Genomic DNA, 16,301 nt, shown 5'->3' on the forward strand with positions numbered 1-16,301 from the left:
CTGAGCTTCCTCGCGATCAAGAGGAAACCCTTGCTGGCTTTTCTGTCCAACTTGATTGGAGAGATTTTAGCTACAGGAGGAGGATGGGATGGAGTGGAACAGGAAGGGGAACGAAGGGAGGGACAAGGGCGGGAGGTGTTTGCCTGCTTAAAATGCCTTCTTGCCGCTCATTCAGTTTGCCTTGTTTCTCTGCAGGTGCCTCTCAGCCAATCTTCTCCCCTGGGTAGCTCGGATTCCTTTTCCCCTTTCAGGAGGGTCCTCACTGAGCTAGACCCGAGAGACCCTCAGGCACTTCCCTTCTCGGATCCCTACCACCTGTCCTCCCCATCTCCCGCCTACGGTTTGCATCCCCCACCCCTGTCTGTCCCCTATCCAGCTTTCCGCCAGCCTCCAGACGCCTTTTCTTCCTCCGGCCCCTCGGCTGCCCCACCTAAGCCTCCGCCCCCTCCCCACTTTCCCATAATGACTGGTCATTTACCGCTCAAAACGAGGTCCTCCACTTTTCAGCCCTGCCTCACGGACCATCCTCTCCGGCACCACGGCCACTTCCCAGCCTCCTCTCGACTGGGCGTCAATGGGAGTCCCCCTTCTCAGCTGGAGCATGAGAACCTCTATTACGAGATTGTGGGGGAGCCTCCTGCCTATCCCGGCCTGGCGCGCCCATGGCCCTCTTGTCCGCCCCCTGAGTATCTGGCCACTTTCAACGCCTCCTACGGGGTCTTTGAAAGGCCCTGGCGCCAGACCCCTCTCCCGCCGACTGCCTCCTCTCTTCAGCCCATCTTAAAGAATTCCCAACTGCAGATCCAGTCGATGCCGCCAGCGGTCACCCGTCAGGAGCCCATCTATGTCAACGTGCCCTTCCCCGAGCCCTCGTTGGCCAGCCCCATGCCGTCCCCTCCCCCCGAAGCAACCCATCCTCGTAGTCATTCTGACCCGGGAGCTCCTCAGGCTTTGCCCCAGCCGAGCAGACCTTCCCTGCCTCAGAAGCAGAAGCTGGCATGGGGTTACACACCCTCAGGGCAGCACCGACAACTGATGGATGTTTTGCCTTGCAGTCGTGCTGTGTGGCAGTTCTACCGCCCGCCCTCCGCGTGTTGGGGCCATCCCTCTTACGGTCCGGAACCCATTATCACCTACGATGGGGCCGCCTCCCGCGTAGGGAGCCAGGCCTCGGCACCCTTGCAGAAGCTGGATGAATCGTCCCCACAGTACGGCAATGTGGAAAGGAGAGAGGGCTCTCCGTCCGGGTGCTACCTCGGACCCAGCTGGACAGTGTATGCTGAGGGCCAGACACACAGCTACTGCTGAGGGACGAGCGGCGAGCCGATGGCACAGTTTGGGATCCTCGGGGCTGGGCTCCGGGTTTACTCTCCTCTCTTCTCTTCCTTGCCAGTCTTCATGGAATTAACACGGTACGGATTGCTGTGGGGAAAAAAAAATAAAGACTTCAGAAGGATCTTATCCGACTAGGTCTTTGGCTCCCGCGTCGGGCATTGGGCCTGCCTCGTTTGGAGAACCTCTTTAAGGTTTGGGAGAGCGCACGAATCTTTCAAGGCAGGTCCTATGATCCCTGCAGGAGGTTTCTCTCCAGAAAATCAGCACAGACCTCACACCGAAGGACATTTGATGGCATCATTTCGGCCTTTGGGTTGCACCGTAATGCATCTGCCGGTTCCATTGTGTGTCCCATCCTTCCTGTTTCGGTTACCGCCCCGCGTTGCTTTGTTCCACCACGGACTTCTAACCAGCCACGGACTTCTAACCCTCAGAGGAGAGTGTGCGCTTCCAATGGGATGACTGCAGCTGATTCCTTCCGGATTACATCATCTCGGCCACTTTTTGGCAACGGTGAAACACAATAGGATGCTTGGAATCCAGCCAGGGATGCTAACCGTGCTCACGTCGCGTGCGCTGAACTGACCACAGGGAGGCGCTGTTGACCGTGTTTTGCTCAGCTGGGGAAGACTTGCAGGCTTTGGAAGGGAAGAAGATGAGCGAGCCATTAACAGCTACCAGAGCCCTTGTTCCTCTTCTCTTCCAGCGTTCAAACCAAAATACTTCTAACTTGTAATAAGCATCCCTTTTAACCCAATTAAAATATTAACCACCTTCCCCTACTGGTTTTCCCAGAGATCAAAGCCAATTCCTGGAAGAAAGCCATCCCCTGGGCTGGGACATAGATAGATGTCCAAGGAAATGTATAAGATGCCCCCAAGGAAGGCAGACGGGCATGCTCGCAACCTCCTTATACAAGAGCACACACTCTTTGCGTGAGTTTTGTAGCTAGGCAAGCGTGGCATGTTGAGAAAAAGCTAGGGGGAGCATGTTGGTCTCGTGCATTTCTGTATTTATTTAGGGTTTTGGAATGGGTGTGTGTGTGTGTGTTTTACAAAAGGACCCGGGAGGGGTTGGCGGGGGTGGGTGGGGAGAGAAGATGCATACGGTACGTGCCTAGCATGGGAGGGCTCTGTGTGACTAAGCCTGCAGGCTTGATGTGTGCTTGAGAGCGGGATTTGTGTCTACTTGATACGTACATTCATGTCTGGAGTTGGCGCATGGGTGAGCGTGTGTGTCTGTGAAAGTGGTGGTGCATGTTCCACAAGACAGTATTTTAGAGATACGGGGTAGGAGGAAAGGAGAGGCATTTATGCCTTTTTCCTCTTGAGCAGTCATTAGGGGACCAGATTTGGGTGGGGTTTCTCAACTTTGGTGATTTTAAGATAGCACCAATAGCAGTCGCACTTAGACTTATATACCGCTTTACAGTGCTTTATTACAGCCCTCTCTAAGCGGTTGACAGAGCCAGCCTATTGACCCCCAACAATCTGGGTCCTCATTTTACCCCACCTCGGAAGGATGGAAGGCTGAGTCAACCCTGAGCCTGGTGAGATTCGAACTGCCAAATTGCAGGCAGCCAGCAGAAGTAGCCTGCAGTACTGCACTCTAACCACCGCACCACCCGTGGCTCATGTTTAAGATGCATATGCTGGCTGGGGAATTCTGGGAGTTGAAGTCCACGTGTCTTAAAAGTCACCAAGGCTGAGAAATACTCGATTGGGGAAAGAAGGAAATCCTTCCCCCCCACCCCACCTCCGGTACCTTTAGCATCCCCCAACCTCCCCAAAGCACTTTTCTAGGCTCCTTTTCAAATTGTTATATTGTCAGATTTCATTTTTTAAAAAAAAGGGGAGGGAGGGACGAAGCAAAACAAGCAACAATGGGTAATGCATCATGGAGAAGGAAATATAGATTATATATGTATTTCCTGAATGCAGTCCAAATTTTAATTCAAGCACTTTGGGATCCTATTGCTTTGAGAGAGAGCCAAGCACAAGTTTTAAGTCTCTTTCCTCTGAAATCCATAGCCTGCTCCTGGGCACGCTTGTTTGGAAGTCAGCCCCCACAAAGAAATGCAAGACTGATGCCTGAGTTTGTGCACAACAAGACGACAGCCTTAATTGCGTTATTTTGAAGCTTCCCGTGGGATCTTTTTTTGGGGGGTGGGAGTGGGGGTAAAGGGGTTGAATTCCTCCAGAGTTTGGGATCTTGGCCACCCCAGCTGGCTGGCACTCTCGTGTGGCAAGATCTAAAGGTTCTCACTACAGACATTCCGGGCTTAACAAGAACTTTATTCATCTCTACATCAGAAGGATATGCAATTGAGTCCGACATCTCCAAGGCCTCCAATAAATAGCTTTCGGCGTAGAAATGTCTCGACCTGCGCTAAGAGTTTGAGATCTGGGATTGATTCCCTCCTCCAGTTCCACATCTGGGTTTAAACACAGAAATTGCACTAGCTTGACCACTTTGTAACGAAACGAAACAAAAATACCACCATGTTTTTTTAAAAAAAACAAAAACTTCCCAGTTGTTCCACATTCTCAATAGCTTATAGAGCTTGTTTTTCCAGGAACTTGAAAAAACGTTGGAAGCTGTTTCTCTTGTGGTTTTGCAAAGACACACGGGGGGCAATGATTTAATGATCCATGAAAGAAAATAATGATGTTGGAACTTAATCCATGTTGTTGGTTGTGTCAGGCTGGGGAGATAGAGCAACCTTGGGGATAGTTAACTATTGTTAGTTCTACGTAAGGTTGAATGTCCCAAGATCTGGGGAGCACCCAGGTTCACAAGTAAATGCTGGCCACCCTAAACGAACCTTGACATGACCTGAAAATAGATGTAGGTTTCTACAAGCGTTCTACTACAACGTAATGATTATGGGTGTGCTAAAGTGATTGCCAAGCACTTTTCTTTCAATTTCATGAATTTCACCAAACGTTGGATATTTTACAGGATCGTTCCATCAGCATTTATTTGACCAGAGAGATTAAGATACATATTTTGCAGTTCCGACTGGATTTGAAGCATAAATGCAGCTTTTAATGCTTTTGACTACAGAGGTAGTCCTCGAGTTGCGCCTACAATTGGAACCAGAGTTTTGGCCGCTAATGATGCGGCTGTTAAGTGAATCATGTGACTGGACCCAAATTAACAACCATTTTTGCTCTGGTTGGTAAGCAAATCAGAAAGTCATTACGTGAATCGTGCGGTCAGGATCTAGCTGGGAAGGTTGCAGATTACAATCACGTAACAAGATGCTGCAACCATTCTAAATGTGAGCTGGTTGCCAAGCAACCAAATCACAATCATGATGTAATCATCGCAGGGATGATGTACAGGTAGTCCTCGATTTACAAGAGTTCATTTAGTGACTGTTCAAAGTTAAAAACAGCACTGAAAAAAGTGACTGACGACCATTTTTCACTCTTAACAACCGTTGTGGCGTCCTCGTGGTCACGTGATCAAAATTCAGAGGCTTGGCAACCGACTCAGATTTATGACGGTTGCCGTGTCCCCCGGGGTCATGCGATCCCTTTTTGTGACTTTCTGGCAAGCAATGTCAACGGGGAAGCCCGATTCACTTCAATGACCCTGTTGCCAAATTAACCGCAGAAGCGATTGGCTTGACAAATGTGGCAAGAAAGGTCCTAAAATGGGGCATAATTCTCTTAAGCGCGTGTCTCACCGAACAATAGAAACGTGCTTGTTTGTGGCTGTAAGTCAAGGACTACTTATACTGATGGAACGGTCATAACCTTGAGAGTGGGTCGTAAGTCACTTTTATCGTGTCGGTGGTAACTTTAAACCGTCATTAAATGAATGGCTGTAAGCTGAGGACTACGTCTAAAGCGCGGTGCAGCTCGAAGAGGACTCCGACCTGGGAATCTGAACAGAACTGGTTCATGCTGGTCATTTTTTCCCCCCCTGGCAGGTTAGCTCTGTCTCGGTCCATTGCACAAAATTGGATGTTACATTTCTGAGATGGAAGAATGGGGTCATTTCTGCAGCCTGATTTTTGAATCCTCTTTGACTGGGCAGATTGTGAAGCTTTGTTCTTAACCACGTGTGTTTTCCCTTCTGCAATTTGTGCAGGAGCCACCAAACCATCCTATTTGCAGCTGTAGTTTTAAGTGGCCACAGCTCCCCCCGTGGCTTCCTGCCACCTTATTCTGCCGCACGTGGGCCAGCCACGGCTTTACGGCACCAAGGAAACGGCTTCCGGCGCTTTCCTTTGTATGATGCCTCCAAGGAGAGAGGCGGTACTTCGAACGGGAAGCAGATGACGTGACCGTCCCGTGTTCCCCCGATACTGTGAAGCGATCACTGCCATACTGGCCTGTCTATCTATATGTGCCTGTGTTTTTAACAGCCCATGTTTCCTTGTTGCCTCTGATGTGCTGCAGTTCTTCTTTTTTGGATATAAGTTGACTTCCCTTTTTTTTCTGGGATTCTTGTACTAAATGGCTTAATTCAAACCAATTAACAAATAAAGGCAAACTGGAAAGCCTGGGTCTGCGGTCTCTCACTGTTGGCAGAGGTGAAATGGGATGAAAATGTATGTATTTATACCTCATATTTAAAAAATGGCCGACTGGCCACTTGGTTGGTTCCTCATTTAGTATTTGCAGTGAGAAATTCTTGGATCTCATATCTGTTTTGGAGTTGAGCCATTTGGTCTGGATGGCCTTTACAGCGGAGATTAGTTGCTGTCCTGGACTAGGCACACCAGCCAGGAAGCTAAACTATGTTGTCTTTCTAGCAAGTGCTAAGAAACTACTGTACTAGTTATAAATTCCTTGTGTGTCCAATCACACTTGGCCAATAAAGAATCTATTCCTGTTCCTATTCCTATTCCTATTCCTATTCCTATTCCTATTCCATCCCATCCCATATTCTATTCTATTCTATTCTATTCTATTCCATTCCATTCCATTCCATTCCATTCCATCCCATATTCTATTCTGTTCTATTCTATTCTATTCTATTCTATTCTATTCTATTCTATTCTATTTCTATTAGATTCTTATTCTATTAGATTCTTATTCTGTGCGAGTCATGGGTCTACTAGAGACTAAATGCTTTGATGAGACTTCTTACACAGTTGGCTACGTGATTGGTAACACCAATGAGTTTTAGCCACAGTTAAAAATGCGTATAGTCAAGGCTATAGTGTTCCCAGTTGCAATGTATGGCTGTGAAAGTTGGAGCATAAGAAAGGCTAAGCGCCAAAGAATTGAAGCCTTTGAACTCTGGTGCTGGAGAAGACTCCTGTGAGTCCCTTGGACTGCAAGGCGATCAAAGCGGTCAGTCGTAGAGGAGATCAACCCTGACTGCTCCTTAGATGGCCAGATCCTGAAGATGAAACTCAGATACTCTGGCCACCTAATGAGAAGGAAGGACTCACTGGAGAAGAGTCTCATGCTGGGAAAGATGGAGGGTGAAAGAAGAAGGGGATGGCAGAGAACGAGGTGGCTGGATGGAGTCACTGAAGCAGTCAGCGTGAGCTTAAATGGTCTCTGGGGGATGGTAGAGGACAGGAAGGCCTGGAGGAACATTGTCCATGGGGTCACCAAGGGTTGGATATGACTTCGCAACTAACAACAAAAAAAGATAGAAGGACAGATGGACAGCCATGCATGGATGGACAGAGGACAGAAAGTTGGACAGACTTGATGGATGAACAGATGGACAGACAGGACAGAAAGATGGATGAATGGACAGACTAATCTACCTCAAACACCAGCCTGTCCTCTCCTTGCCAATCCATTCCAATTTGTTTTGACTGGGACTGGGACTATTCCCAGTACAGTATTGGGAATTATCTAGCCTATGAAAAATGCTCCATGTCTGAATAATTTTCTAGGTCAATGCAGGGTGAATTTTCATGCCATTTAAACCTTTGTAAATCCCACTGGCTTAGTTATTTACATAGAGAGAGGGGTGGAGAAGGAGAAAGAGAGGGAGGGAGATTATAGGATTTTGCTTTTTATCACTGCAATCCTATTTTTAGAAACCCAAATTGAATTGTCTGATCAAGTTGATTTGAATTCCTGGGGCATTCTCGGTGAATACACGCAGCTCAGTCACAGATCAAGGTCCTTACAGAATTTCACAACTACCAAATAACATTTTCTATACATTTTTTAAAAAAGTTTTATTAAAGTAGTTGGGATGATTTTTCCAGAGATGCCCAATAAACTCTACACCCAAAGCAACCTTAGGGGGGTAGCCATGATTTGGGGAACATGTTATCGTTCAGAGGGAATCCATGGAGAATTTTTTCTCCCCCTCAAGAAAGGTCGTCATCCCTTTGTTCTTCTTTCTCTTCTTAGGAAAAAATCCACAATTGTTCAAATTGTAGTATAATGGTATATAGCCAGAAGAACGACAGGACACTGGGGGAAAAAAAAACAATCCTCTTTTATTGCAAGCCCCTATTTAATTTTTTGTAATGGTGTGGTCCCTTTTCTCATCCTGAGTACCTCAAGCTAAGTCATATGTCCCATCCCACCACCACCTCTTCTTCGATTTTATCCTCGCACACTCATGCAGCATAAGGACTGGAAGGAACCTTAGAGCTCCAATCCCTTGCCACGTGTAAGCAACCACAACCTAAATTAAAGTTGATTTTGAAATGGAAAACACACCAATTTAGGAAAGACTTCTAAAACCATTGCTTATTTGATGGCCTACGGATGAATTGGGATTACATTCTATGGAATTTGTAGGCACAATGAAGAATTGTCGGCCAAATGTATCTAAGGAACACTGGGTTGAGAAAGCTTGGCTCGAAGGCGCGTCAACTAGATGTCTAACAAGCAGAAATATGTGTTACATATCAGTTCTTGAAGATCTGCATCATCAGACATACTGATTTTTATTTTTTTTTGTTTACATTTATATCCCGCCCTTCTCCGAAGACTCAGGGCGGCTTACAGTGTATAAAGCAATAGTCTCATTCTATTTGTATATTTTTTTTACAAAGTCAACTTATTGCCCCCCCAACAATCTGGGTCCTCATTTTACCTACCTTATAAAGGATGGAAGGCTGAGTCAACCTTGGGCCGGGCTTGAACCTGCAGTAATTGCAGGCTACTGTGTTCTAATAACAGGCTTCTTAACAGCCTGAGCTATTCCGGCCCTCACTGATGATGCTAGTGAGTTGGGTAATGAAATGTTTGCAAGCAAAAAACCAAGCTAAGAGAGCACCAAGGACTCCACAGTTCAATTCCAAAACTACATATATTGTCTTCTATTGAAGTTCTGGAAGAGTAGCATCAGGAGGGGACTATTGTCCTCTAGCCTTGCTGATGAATTTCCTATGAACACTTGGTTGGTGCTTGTGGGAACTGGGATACTGAAGATGTTTTTGAGGACAGATAAGAGTGGAGTACATTCAGGATTAGCTTCAGGGATAAGCAGAATGTCAGAAAAATGGTCTCTCAATTCTCAAGCCACAACCTTTCCTCAACCTCTTGAGTTCTTAAGCCATCACTGCTATAGTTCCCACCAGAGAATTTTGGAATTGCAGTCCCAACACATCAAAACAAGCCTTTCTGCTAGGACTTACTGTGAACATAAGAATGGCAAAACCAAACCAGGAGACGCCCCAGGCATAGCTCTGTACCGCGTGCTTAATGTGTTCAAAGCAACCCTGAGAAGGGAAGGACAAAGCAGTGAGTTCGCCTTGAAGAGAGGAGCTGCCATACCTCCAAGAAGGCCAAAATGGTAGGTAAACATCAGGATGAAGACGGAAAACCTTGGTACCTGAGTGTAGATGTAATCAGTGTGCCCCAATCTGCAGCCTTCCTCATTGACGATGATAAAGTTTGGATTACGTTTGCAGCAGTAGAATGGCCAAGGTGCCACAGCTTCAGGGTATCGACTTCGAAAGACGGAGGTATAGTTTACCCAGTCCAAGGGGTTATTGGCACCACAGCACTGTTGCTAAAATTGAACCAGTGAAAAGAAAACTCATATACAGTATTTATTGCGAGGAGCCACATTATAATAAAGGACATTTTGCTGCCTTTTGGGGGTACTCTTGACTAGACTTTCTGCCACCCAATTCTTCCACTAGATAGTTAAGACTGACTTGAGTTGTTTCGAATTTCGCACCTTTGAAGCTTATCAATTTTTGCAAAGAACTGATAGCTGATGAGAACTATTTTTTTTATTGCTCCATACCTAATGCTGCCTTTCAGTTTCACGGCAATCCTTTCCCTATCGTCAAAAGTTCCCAATCACTAAACGTCTATGGAGATTTTCAGTCATCCAGGTAACTGTTGTACCAAAGGTGCTTTTTCAAGAGGCGACTGGACTTTCTGGTTTTTCTTTTGAAGACGTTTTGCTTCTCATCCAAGGAGCTTCTTCAGAGCCAAAGAAGCTTCTTGGATGAGAAGTGAAACATCTTCAAAGAAAAACCAGAAAATCCGGTCCCCAATCCCTAGCATTTTGACTCAGCCTGGCAGCAAAGTTGCATTGCTTTCACAGTGCCTACATCAGGGGTGAAATGCTCCCGGTTCGGACCAGATCGCCCGATCCGGTAGCGAAGGCGGGGGGGTATTTCGGAGAACCAGTGTTGTGCCTCGCTCACTCCCCCCACCGCAGCCGGGCCCCTCTTATCTCCTGCCGGACGCTGATAGTGCTGAAGAATGTCCTGGCATGCCTCCAGCCCCCAGCCCTGGCACCATGCCCGGACAAACCGAACAAACCTCCCTCCGATAGCATGTGCGCCTGAAGCCAGCCACGAGCTGGGATTACCAACAGCTGGAGACGAAACGATGCAATGGATAGATCCACGCTTCCGGAGAATGGAGAGGTGACGTCACCAAAAGGAAGGGAGGGGCAGGCCTGGATAAGTGCTGAGTCATGGAGCCACACCCCATGGCCTATATAAAGGATCTGCTTTCTGGCATTCTCTGAGTCAGGCAAAGTCTAATCTGGATTGCTGAAGTCACACCTTGGATTCCTGCCTGCCCTGAGGACTCTGATAGGACTTTGGCAGAGCTGCAGAGGCACGCTTGATACGGACTTCCCCGACCTGGCCGTCAGAGGAGGAGTGGGACACGACAACCGGTAGCAAAAATCCATGCCGCCCCTCCCATGCCCAGCTGAGCCGCATGATCATCAGAGGTTGTTTTTTTTTTAAACTTTTAAAAGCATTTTTTCTTCGGCCGAAGAAGAAAAGGGGAAAAAAGCCTCTGATGATCGCGTGGCTCAGCTGGGATCGTCAGAGGCTTTTAAAACCTCTTTGGCGGAAGAGGTTGTAGAAAAAAATGCTTTTAAAAGGCTTCTCGATGATCCCAGTTGAGTTGCCTGATCGTCAGTAGCTTTTAAAAGCATTTTTTAACAACCTCTTTGCCCGAAGAGGTTGTAGAAAAAAATGCTTTTAAAAGGCTCTGGTGATCCCAGCTGAGTTGCCTGATTTTCAGAGGCTTTTAAAAGCATTTTTTTACAACCTCTGGCGGAAAAGGTTGTAGATAAAATACTTTTAAAAATTAAAAAAAAAAAGTTGGCCACGCCCACCTAGTCACATTACCCCACCACCACCAAGCCACGCCCACAGAACCGGTAGTAACAAATTTTACATTTTACCCCTGGCCTACATGTATGTATTCTGGAGCTACATCTGGATGAAGGGCTCAAGGAAAGGGCATTCTCACAGCCGGGACAATTATATGTACCTCCATCATGAAACGGTCCCACATCCGGGTGAGCTCCCGGCCTTGGTCTGTGTCGGATCCATAGAAGCCCAGCATCTGTTTAGTTACCAGTCTGGAATTTGATACTACCTGAGGTGGGGAAGAAGGAGAGAATGTTGGTCAACTACATTCCCCAAGCTCAGGTACACAAAGATTTCACTTCCAAAGTTTCCCCTTACATAGGCAAACAGATTTCTACATTTCCAAAGACATTGCTCTTTGGGCACTGCAATTCTGGTTTTTCTTTTTTTAACTCTGCAATCTATGGGGGGAAAAAATAGCATTCAAAAAAGAGAAGAAAAACCCAAATGTTTCTAGATTGTCTTGGTCTTTTAGAATGAGACAAAATGATTCCCCCCCCCTCCAGATAGGGGTGGGGCTGCTGGGGGTTCGCAGGGGTTCGGGAGACCCTCTAGCTAAGATTCGGTGCAGTTTGGAGAACCTCCAAACCCTACTTCTGGCTGGCCCTGTCCACCCCTCTCTTACCCTCGCAGGAGTCCCCACGCAGCGCATTTTGGATGCAGGTAAGTGCAGGGCGTGTGTGGAGGCTCAGGGAGGTTGAAAAATGGGCCTACCAGAACTTTGGGAAGGCTGGAAACGGGCCCATTTTTCGCCTCCAGAGGGCTGTTTTCACCCTCCCAGACGCTCAAGGAAAGCCTCCAGAGCCCGGGGAGGGCAAAAATACCCCCACTGCCATGGTGCAGGAAGTCGACTAGGCCACGCCTACCATGGCCACGCCCACTCAGCAACTGGGCAGAGAACCCCTTGCTAAAATTTCTGAAGCCCACCCCTGCCTCCAGAAATCATTTTAGTACTATCTTACGCCAATTCTGCAACAGAAGTGAAAGCTGTATGAATTGATGTGAACTGTAGGATCAAAGGATCCATATCCTTATATAATAAGCTATTATGGCCTCTCTTGTCTATTTGTGGACAAAAACATACAAGTTTTCTCCAGGCTTTGGTTATCACAAAAGGTTTTGAAGAGCAAACAGATGATTCGCTAACCTCCCCATATTATGTACTATACAAGCCTACCATGGAGTGTGTTGTGACTCGTCCTCCCTCCTCTCCTCAGCCGGGCCCCTCCCGTCTCCAACTGGGCCTTTTATCAGACTCCGAGTCTGATAATGAAGATGAACGGCCTGTCATGCCTCCAGCCCCCGGCCCTGGCCCCATGCCCAGAGAGGATTCCAGGAGTGGGAGGACAAGCCCGATAAACCTCACTCATACAGCGTGTGTTCCTTTGGCTCAGACGTAGCCAGGTGCTGGAATTACTCGGCCCTGCTCCCTCTGACCCCTACCTTTCCCAGAAGCTGACAGCAGATCCAGCTGAAGACAATTCAGAAATGGGAGGACCCTCGCTTCCGGAGATCTGAGAGGCGACGCCAGCAGAAGGAAGGGAGGGGCAAGCCTGGATAAATGCTGAGTCATGGAGCCACACCCCACAGTCTATATAAAGGACCTGCTTTTGGCATTCCAACCTTGAGTCAAGCAAAGTCTTATCGAGTTTGCTGATATTGGACCCTATCGCTGAAGTCACAACTTGGACTCCTGCCTGCCCTGATAAACCTCGGAGGAACTTGGCAAGCTGCAGAGGCTTTGTTGCCAAGTTGGTTACGGACTTCCTTGACTCGTTCGTCGGAGTGGGGGGTGGGACACGACAGAGTGAATCAAAGTAATGGGGCTGACAAAGGACAAAAACGAAGCTTCATTAAAATTCTGAGACTGAATTACGTTTTGGATGGATCATTCACCATGATAAAAGCAGACATTGGGGAAAGACTGTGTCCTTCTGTCCCAGTGGAACAAGCCAAAAGCTTGCTTATAGAAGTCCAAGTTTGGAAGAATGTGCCCCCTGTACTTACGAAATCACGATGTGTGTAGGAGCTGATGCAAGAGGCACATTCAAACAAGTAGACAACCAGGATCAGTACCAGGTACTGAAAAGTAAGAAAATAGAGAATAAGATTCAATGTCAACAACAACAACAACCCACACCTAGATACATTTCCCCCCCAGGATATTCACTTTGGATTAGAGATAATTATTGTATCCCTTGATTTGTGGATAACGCAGAGGGATAAGCAAATTGCTATAGAAGAGATTTTGATGAATGTTCATTATTTACACCATTTTTAAACTGATCTGGAGACAGTATGTAGATTCCATTTGCTGGAGCGGAACAGCTGAAACCAAAATGGATGTTCTTTAACGTTGGATTACAAGCTAAATTTTGAATGTTTTTGCTCTGGTCAGGTCGATTCTTAGAAAAATACAAGTATTTTTTTGACCAGAGACAACAGTGGAATTACATGCCAGGAACTATTCAGATTAACAGAGTTGGAAGGGACATTGCAGGTCATCTAGTCCAACCCCACCCACCCCCCCGCCCAAGCAGACCCTACACCATTTCTGACAGATGGCAGTCCAGTCTCTTTTTGAAAGCTTCCAGTGATGAAGCTCCCACAACTTCTGAAGACAAGCGGTTCCATGGATTGATTGTGCTCACTGTCAAAAAAATGTCTCCTTATTTCCAGGTTGAATCTCTCCTTGTTCAGTTTCCATCCATTATTCCTTGTCTGGCCTTCAGGTGCTTTGGAAAATCGATTGACCCCCCTTTTCTCTGTGGCAGCCCCTCAAAATATTGGAAGACTGCTCTCATGTCTCCCCTGGTCCTACTCTTCTCTACACTAGCCATGCCCAGTTCCTGCAACCGTTCATCATATGTTTTAGCCTCCAGTCCCCTAATTCTCTTGGTTGCTCTTCTCTAGAGTCCCAACATCTTTTTTTATAGTGTGGTGACCAAAACTAGATGCAGTACTCTAGGTGTGGTCTTACTAAGGCTTTATAGAGTGGTATTAGTACCTCCCTTGATCTTGATGGTATCCCTCTCTTAATACAATTTAGGATTGCATTGACTTTCTTGGCTGCCGCTAAGTCATTTCTACTTTGTCTTGGTTATCTTCACTTCCATTGACCTTCATCTCTTCCCATAGAAAAGAGAAAGCATTACAACTTTACAACCTTTCATTTGAAGTTACAGTGGCATTGAAAAAAGTGACTTATTCCCCTTTTTCACATGACCGTTGCAGCAGCCACATGGTCAGGGGATCAAAATTCGGGTGCTGAGCAATGTTCATGTATTTATTATTATTATTATTATTTATTAAATTTGTATACCGCCCTTCTCCCGAAGGACTCAGGGCAGTTCACAGCCAATAAAACCACAATACATATAATACAAATTAAAAACAGTATAAAAAACTAATTCAATATACGGCCTAAAATTTTAAATACAATTAAAAAAACCCATTTAAAAGCCCCAATTTAAAACCCCAATTTAAAACTACATTTAAGCTAGTCCTTATGACAGTTGCACTGACCCTGGGTCACATGATCACCATTTGTAAACTTCCCAGCTGGCTTATAGAAAGCAAAGTCAATGAGAGAAGTCAGATTCACTTAATGACATTGTGACTCATTTAACAACCCCGGTGAGTCACTGAACAACTGCAGCAAAAGTCATGAATGGGGCAAAACTCGCAACTCCCTTGCTCAGCCATGAAAACGTTGGGCCTCAATTATCATTGTTAGTCGAGGACTACCTGGTTCTTTCCCATCGCTAACCAGAGTTACGTCGAGAAATTGTAGAGTTTAGAGAAGACCGATTCTTCTTGTTACTCACCAACAACACCATGAGGCGGTTGCCGTTCACAAGGCTGATGATGCCAAAGATGCAAACGCAGAAGAAGCAAAACCCAGTGAAAATGGAGATCCAGGCGCCCGCATAGACATCGTCTTTGCCGGTGACCCCCAGGATGGGGTAGACTTTATAGGGATCAGCTGTTACCCAAATAGACTCAGCACAAAGTGCCAGCCCTGAAAGCTGTAGAAACAGAGGAAGGTTCTTAACCACCAAACTACCAGAAATCAAACTGGGTTCTTTGCCTTCGAGCATGTCCAAGGGGAGTCATGCAGTGGGTTTGTTTAGTTAGCAATTCAGCTTCCTTTTGTAATCTTTCGGTGCTACACCCACACCTTTTCAGGATCCTGTGTAATTTGGGGAGGGGGGTGGCTCAAGTTGTGCATTTCGCATTTCATGTGTTATAGGAACCCCACCAGAGGTGGGTTTCAGCAGGTTCTGACCAGTTCTGGAGAACCGGGAGCAGAAATTCTGAATAGTTCAGAGAACCGGTAAATACCACTTCTGACTGGCCCCGCCCCCATCTATTTTCTGCCTCCCGAGTCCCAGCTGATCAGGAGGAAATGGGAATTTTGCAGTAACCTCCCCCTGCAGTGGGGTGGGAATGGAGATTTTACAGTATCCTTCCCCTGGAGTGGGATGGGAATGGAGATTTTGCAGTATCCTTCCCCTGCCATGCCCACCAAGCCACACCCACAGAACCAGTAGTAAAAAAATTTGAAACCCACCACTGAACCTCACGATGGTGGTTTATGGAAATGTGGCCAACGATGATTCATTCAACAAAATATAGTGAACGATGGTTTAAGTCAACATTCCAAAGATGTTTGTTATATATATATATCAGAAACACAAGCTAGCTCCTTCTATCCCCATCTTATTTTTCAGATACCAAAGCCAATACTCAGGAATTTTCCTATTGCTGAGATACATTACTGTATTGCTTGTAGCTCTCTTACCATAATAATAACGTTGCCCATCACTAATAGCCCCACAACAAAGGGAGATCTTTTTTCTGCCATGTTTTCCAGGAATGGCTCCTTGGACACCAGTCCTCAAATTCTGCAGAAGAGAAACAAACAAACAAACAAACAAACATAAAACGATTTGCTAAATCAGGGGTAGTCAACCTTTTTATACCTACTGCCCACTTTTATTTCTCTGTTAGTGGTAAAATTTTCTAACCACTCACCGGTTCCACAGTAATGCGCCGTGTATCGTCGTCTGCGCATGCCTCTCGCGCAGTGGTGGGATTCAGCCAGTTCGCACCACTTCGGGAGAACCGGTTGTTAACTTTCTGAGCAGTTTGCCAAACTGGTTGTTGGAAGAAATCATTAGGGCAGAGAACCGGTTGTTAAATTACTTGAATCCCACCACTGCTCTCGCGCATCGTGGATTGGGTTTGGGGGGGCGCCGACTACCATCTCTGCTTGTCTGTTACAGCTGGGTGGTGTGGGGGGAAGATGCGCGAGCTACTCTGGGATGAGGCTCTTTTGTTTGCAGTCGCACTATAGCGCCATTTAGTTTCACTTACGTAACATGAACTA

General features: G+C 46.5%; 2 protein-coding genes across 5 annotated transcripts in view; one reads left to right on the forward strand and one right to left on the reverse strand.

The window, feature by feature from the left end:
- Positions 1-5,855, forward strand: part of ARHGAP33 (Rho GTPase activating protein 33) — a 49,707-nt gene extending 43,852 nt beyond the window's left edge. For 3 of the 4 annotated variants that reach the window (XM_058195372.1, XM_058195373.1, XM_058195374.1), the window contains one exon: positions 196-5,855. In XM_058195372.1, coding sequence (XP_058051355.1) covers positions 196-1,308 — 1,113 coding nt within the window. In that variant the 3' untranslated portion in view covers positions 1,309-5,855. The remainder of the gene's footprint in view (positions 1-195) is intronic. The other variant, XM_058195375.1, reaches the window with a different exon arrangement.
- Positions 5,856-7,619: 1,764 nt separating this feature from the next.
- UPK1A (uroplakin 1A) lies at positions 7,620-15,776 on the reverse strand. The gene is made up of 7 exons (XM_058196138.1): positions 15,714-15,776; positions 14,737-14,937; positions 12,917-12,991; positions 11,031-11,138; positions 9,112-9,291; positions 8,915-8,998; positions 7,620-7,739 (listed from the first exon to the last, which is right to left on the reverse strand). The coding sequence occupies exons 1-7, from the start codon at positions 15,774-15,776 to the stop codon at positions 7,695-7,697; spliced, it is 756 nt and encodes a 251-aa protein (XP_058052121.1). The 3' UTR covers positions 7,620-7,694.
- Positions 15,777-16,301: the final 525 nt, after the last annotated feature.

The sequence above is a fragment of the Ahaetulla prasina genome, chromosome 10 (genome assembly GCF_028640845.1).
Source record: "Ahaetulla prasina isolate Xishuangbanna chromosome 10, ASM2864084v1, whole genome shotgun sequence".
NCBI lineage: Eukaryota > Metazoa > Chordata > Lepidosauria > Squamata > Colubridae > Ahaetulla > Ahaetulla prasina.